Genomic DNA, 6,352 nt, shown 5'->3' with positions numbered 1-6,352 from the left:
TAAAATATCAATTCCGCGCAATATAGTCGTTGGAGATGACAAAAACAGCTGCTGCGGCCGATATCAGTGCCGAGTTGCCCACTTGGTGAATGTTTTCGATAGAAACTTAATTTTTGCCAAAGGCTTTTTTGGTAAAAAAAAAAAAAAACTAAAATTGAATAACAAACATTTTTATAAAATAATCAAAGGTTATTTTAGCTGTACTTTATTGCTGTCACAGAGTTTCATTCGGGTTATCCGGGAAATTAACAGACTCAAAGAAAGGGGCTAAATTCGTGCCACATTAACATTTGGTATGGGTATGTATTTAACTTAGAACAGAACTAGCTCACTTAAACCAAATAATCTCTTTATAGTAAAGAATTCTGTTTGCGAAACTCATCAACTCTGGGCTACCTGCATCGATTCCACATGATCTCTCCTAGAAGAATCAAACTGCAGCCCATCAACGATGCGATATACATTTTCAATAGCAATTGAAAATCGCTCAGAGTCAACTTTTTGAATGGTTCATCCGAATCCTCAAGTACGGGAACTAAACCCATTTCAATTGATTTTCTATAGCTATCGAGTCGCCAGTAACGCCAGAAACCAAATTGTTGGGCAAATATATAAAATCTGTAGAAACTCTGTTCGAATGGTGAGTTATTTTGAATGGGAAATCTCAGGAAATAGGTAGGAGTGCAGAGATTTGGACTGGCCAGGCGGAAAAGTGGGCGACGCAAGCGCCTTTGTTGCAACTGGAGAAACTGAGAGTGCTCCGCATTGCTGCAGTAGGCGAAACTTGTATTTAGAGTATTTAGATGATGGATTAATGTGGAGCTATTGACCACCAGGAGGCGATGCTTTAGTGCGCTGGGCAAACGATTAGCTGTGAAATACATGGAGACCTCGCTACTTGTCAACATGATGCGCAATGGAGACTCTAAGAAATCTTGCACGGTGTCGATCTGTGGTCCACCTACCTGGGCACTGAAAATTGATGAAAGATTACCCATTCTCATGGTCCAGAGCACAAAGGCGGCCAAAAGGGCGGCCACATGAATGCACTTGTATGCATCTGTTAGTCTCTGGAAAATGGATGTCTGCAATGACTGTAGATAAAAGACAGCAAAGGCCAGGTAGATGCCTCGCGAACCATCATTTGCCCAAAGCTGCCAGGTCACCATCATGGCCAGCAGTAGAACAAGTAGAAAACAACCATTTACATGGATGGCAAACTTCATGAATCTTGCCGGAGGTGACTGCCTTTGCCATGGCACCATCAGACAAGCATTCGTTGTGCCAAGCGGAAAACTGCCTGCTGTCAGCTCTGAATGTGGCACCATCTGGGAATATGGATGCACGCCCATTTCGATCTCGCCTCGAGCTGCGGCCAGCAGCGTATGGTCATGGTAATTGTACCTATTCACATTCGGTATTCGCCGTAGGCTAAGTCTTCCCTTAATGTGATGAACGTAGCCGGAAAAGAGAACGCCAACATTACCAGAAAGTCGGCCGTCAGAGAGCTGAAATAATTTGGAGGCAAAGGCAATATGTGAAAATCATTTCTCGAGGCTAGCAATAACCTTAAATTTTGTTAGCTTTTTCATGCAAAACTGTTTTAATTGTTGTTATTTGATATTAAATAATGAAAATTTGTAAACTTACCAACCTAGCTTAATCGTTTAATAAGTGTTAAGACCCCAAAGGATTTATGTTCAAACTAAACTTATGTTTTGAATCAGAGATTTCAATTGCACAAATAATGGAAGGAAGTGTGGATCATATTGGGTTAACAAAAATTAATTAAATATTTTAATTTTTATATTTTTTATAAAGCTTTAAATGTAAAAAGTTTGGAAACGAATTTAAAGGAAAACTAGAAAATTTTTTTAATGTTTTAAAGACATCGTTAATCAATGTACTTTTTACACATTTTGTCTACTTTTTGCATTGCACAGTTGTCCCTGTATCTTTTTTAAAGAGGATATCTTTTTTATATATCAAGACATTTTATTTGCAAAATTTCCATATTTGGCTAGGTTTTGTTATAAAAGATTTCAATTTTCTGCACTTAATTCCACTTAATTCCAAACAAAAAAAAATTAACCATTTTTTTAAAGAATTTTCCACCATTAAATTCGAATGATAACTCATTTTTGAAAATTTCCTCTCTGTCCTATATCTGCCAATCAGCTCAGAAATATTGCAATCAATGGATCAAATATCCTAAGGCCATAATGAAGAAGGTTAAATGGATTGAGAGCTTAATACTAGGGACGGCCAAGTGGATCTGGATTAATTGCTGGTTTAGATTTGTCCAAACAAGTTCTTTGATTGGATTAAATATTCTGGCAATTTTATCTAGACCTAATTTTTTTTGTCACAATTTCGAAATGCTAGTTGAGTGAAACTTTTAAATCATAAATCTTAAAATAAATCAATAGAAAAGTTTTAAAGAGATAAAAGATGCATTTTTTGTTGTTGCGTATTATGACAATTTGTTTGTTCTTGTATTGTCTAAATAATTGTTAAGAAAGAAGAATATTTATTTGAATTTTATTTATAGGAACCTAGCATGGTTCATGGTCTTAGCATGCAGACTGGTAAATTTACCAAATTTTGTGTAATAATTTTAGCTACAAATTATTTAAATAATTCTTCGTATTTTCCAACCTTTCTTAATGCTTTGGCAAACCTTTTTGACTCACCTGAAATACTGTGGGAGCATCTTGAAAAACAGGAGTATGAAATTCATAGCCACGAACATTATGGACAATTCCAAATCCATTGTAATGTCTTCCCGTCATATTGAGTAATGTGACAACGGGAAATGGTGTGTAACTCATAACCTCATGATAGGTATTAATTTTGAAATTTCCATTGACATTTAGTAATCCAATTCGATGTAAAATCATTAAAACATTCAGGAATTTATTTTGCCAACACCAGTTGAAAAATGATTTCAATTGTTTCCTTGAGGGTGGATAATTTTTCAGTCCCCTATAGATGAATAGCAGCTGATTCAGTTGTAGACCCGAAAGGGCATCGGTCAGGACTCGCAATACAGGTTCCTCTGAGGGTAACACACTGCCAATCGGAACAAAGACCATGCTTCTATAGCCCAACAAATGCCGCAGGCTAACATTGGGTCGTAGACCCCAATTGACAATCGGCACACCCAGATCCGTGACCAGTAAATACTCCAGACTCTGATGAATTATATGCGGTGGACCCAAAAGATCACGATTCGTCTCGAAGATGACAAAACTCTCAAAAGCCTCACGAGAATGCAAATGCTTTATGACATTGTGGATAAAACCGCTTATATTTCGCTCTGCTTCAATAGCAAATATCGGTGAACTAGAGATTCCAGAGAACAGGAGGGCCAGCAGCTCCAACAGACGCAGCCAACTCTGTAATGGTATGTGTCCAAGCATTTTGCCAGACTAAACTCAATCGGAATTGTGTGGCCCTCTTTTATAGCCAGTTACATGGTTAATCATGTTTTGAATCTTCGAGCCATGAAACGTAAAAGGAAGTTTTCGAAAGCTTGAAACGGTCATGGCAATGAATCGACAGAAATTTGGACAAAACAAAACAACCCTTTTACGTATTTGAAGGGTCGAAAAGAATTTTTCATATTGATGTGGTGGCTAGATAGAAGAATATCAAATGAATTAAGAAACCGAAAACAAGTTTTATATGTTCTTGGAGTAACTCTTTAATAATATTGCAAACAAATCAATCCTCAATTATTTTATTAGCCAGGCTAAGAGAAATTGCCGTCATGCTAAGGTCCGATTTATAGTTAAAATGCAATTATTGTTTTCAACTATTTACTAGATTCTCCTTAATTTGTATTAATTTTCACCTTTTCCTTAAGAGAGTCCAACATTGCTGGAATAATAGGAAAATTTGCTGCATTTTTGTTTATATAAATAATAATTAATTCAATTCTTTTCAAATCTTCAAAAGGTAAACGAATTCCCTAAAATTTTAAATTCGTTTATACCTTATACTTTAACCGGAAATCTATTTTGATTCACACGTTGTTGTTTTTGTTAACTTTTCTAGCTGAAAGTAAATTTTTTTTTTAAACATATTTTTTTTCTTGGTAATCGGGTTGACGGTCATAATATCCGTTAAATTTAATAGCTGTCCTAAAAGGTGTACTCATAAAAGTTATTTATTTATTCGAAAATGATTAAAGCTTATAAGTTTGAATCTTCTATTAATAATAGAAGTTTCATTCAGTTCCATCTAAAGCCTATCAGGATTTAGGGAGTTCCAATTCGGGTCACGGCAAGCATTTCAGACGGTTTCAAAATCGAGCACTCAGAACAATTTCTAATGTCCACCTGGTGCACTCAAATACGGTAATTCACAAAGAGCTCGAAATCCCCGTGTCCATGATGAGATCTATATATAGGATGACAAAGGCCCGCTTGGAACGGGCTTTTCATCTCCTTCCTCCATGATAATCGGGATGTAAACATTAATATTATTGTCAAATTGACATAAAAAAGTAAAACTTGTTGGTTCGTTGAAGAATGTTTTACAAATTTAGTCCTTAAATTATTTCTTAAGTGTTGTTTAAAATTAAATAATATTAGAGTACAGTAACTTTACTTTTTCTTCAGTTACCTTTCAAAATATTTAATTTAAATTTAATTAATTTAATTTAAAATATGCTTTCTTAGGCTTAGTCCTTAGATTTCTGACCATGCATTGGGCCCGGAATTCGATTTATATTTGCCAATCGAACAGCAAAATAATTGGTAATTAAATAAAGAAAACCATCTTGACCAATATAATCTTCAAGGTTTCAATATTCCCGCATTTCATTGATTTACTATAACAATTTACATTTACTTATAAATTTCATTACGCTAAATTGGTTATTATGTACAAACATATATGAAGGTATGTAAATCGAATTTAATTTTCTTACTCAGGGAATGCCAAATTAATATTGATTCTGTCAAACTGGATAATGAACACTAGTGAAACCTCAAAACGCTTTATCTGTTATTTAAGTGGGATATGTGAGCTAATAGATTGGTCAACCGACCTACTGTCCATTTCCATTTGGTCCATTTTGTGCACTCAGTTGGACAATTCCATACTGAACCGTGTCGATGTTGAATATTCAAATGCAATTGCAATGTTTGGTTACTGAATATTTCAACCACTAATCGAACTATAAGTAATCAATGATTATGTCTGTGTGCGTAAGTGTGTGCGTGTTTGTCTGTGTGCTAAAAGGTTTAATGGGTCAAAACTTATCGGAAAAGAACAAAAATTTCAAATTGACTTTAAGTAGATGGACAAACACGAGGGCAGACACAGAAATATATTAAACACACTTTAAAGGATTTCCTCTAAAACCTAATTATTCTTTGATTTCATTTAAAACAAAACACTAAACCAATCATGTAAGTCTATTAAAACTTTAGCCACAATATTCAGTAGTCTCTGTAAATTTTTGATTTCTTTTGCCGAATCTTACTGCAAGAAGATGTCTTATCTGCAAGAAACTAGAAGAAGTATAGTAAATACATTAAGGACTTTAAATAATAATTCTTCTTTGTAAAGAAAAGTTCTGGCAAAGGGTTGGACAAAGCCATGAAATGATTTGATGGAATAAATTCGAATTGATTGAATATATAAAGATTTGATATATAAAGGCCAGGATTTTTTGATAAATAAAAAAACACTTAATTTAATACCAACTAGTTTAATAATAACTTTAATTTCAGTACACAAGCCATACCTTCAACGCTAAAACTAGTTGAGAATTATAACCAAATGAAGCGTAAAAATATAAGCGAAGCTTACAATGGGTATTTTCGGACAGACATTGTGGTTTTGTGACTTTTCCTTATAATAACAAAAACTTATTGGCTTATATTTTGGCTAGTACCTATAAGTCTGATATTTGTCGGTGCATTTAATATATCGTTACAAATAATTAGCTGTGGAAGTATTTGTTCTTGGTAAAGATTTTTTCGAGAACAAAATTTGTAAAAGATGGAAATTGCGCTCTAAAATTTAAACTTTTTACACACAAACTTGTTATATGAAGCATTCTCAAAAGTTTTCGAGTACCTTTCGGTCTCTTACCATGAACATTTCACACTATATGCATAGTCGGAATAATAGTTGCCACAAACAGACTTATTTTGCATATTTTATCAATGTTTATGCAATTTTTCAGAACGGGAGCAAAAAGAAAAAAAATTTTAAGCGGTGGAAAATGGAGTTTAATTTGATAATTAAACACAGAGCGCTCATCGTTTTAATCCTGTCGCACATTTTGCATATTAATCACATAATTAGGTTAACATTATTAATATAAACAGGCGCA

At 34.2% G+C, this 6,352-nt stretch overlaps 1 protein-coding gene across 1 annotated transcript; it reads right to left on the bottom strand.

The window, feature by feature from the left end:
- Positions 1–392: 392 nt before the first annotated feature.
- On the bottom strand, positions 393–3,422 carry LOC26528754. Its single transcript, XM_015178681.1, has 2 exons — positions 2,694–3,422; positions 393–1,508 (listed from the first exon to the last, which is right to left on the bottom strand). The coding sequence occupies exons 1-2, from the start codon at positions 3,420–3,422 to the stop codon at positions 393–395; spliced, it is 1,845 nt and encodes a 614-aa protein (XP_015034167.1).
- Between the last annotated feature and the right edge of the window lie 2,930 nt (positions 3,423–6,352).

This window comes from Drosophila willistoni (genome assembly GCF_018902025.1).
Source record: "Drosophila willistoni isolate 14030-0811.24 chromosome 2L unlocalized genomic scaffold, UCI_dwil_1.1 Seg168, whole genome shotgun sequence".
In the NCBI taxonomy this organism is placed as follows: Eukaryota; Metazoa; Arthropoda; class Insecta; order Diptera; family Drosophilidae; genus Drosophila; species Drosophila willistoni.
This window is presented reverse-complemented; position numbering and strand designations above follow the sequence as displayed.

Bases quoted from the DNA above. Each gene is read 5' to 3' on its own strand.
- LOC26528754 (XM_015178681.1), bottom strand. From the start codon at position 3,422: ATGCTTGGACACATACCATTACAGAGTTGGCTGCGTCTGTTGGAGCTG. The intron at 1,509-2,693 runs GTGAGTCAAAAA...AAATTATTTCAG, and splicing joins ATGCTCCCACAGTATTTCAG to CTCTCTGACGGCCGACTTTC.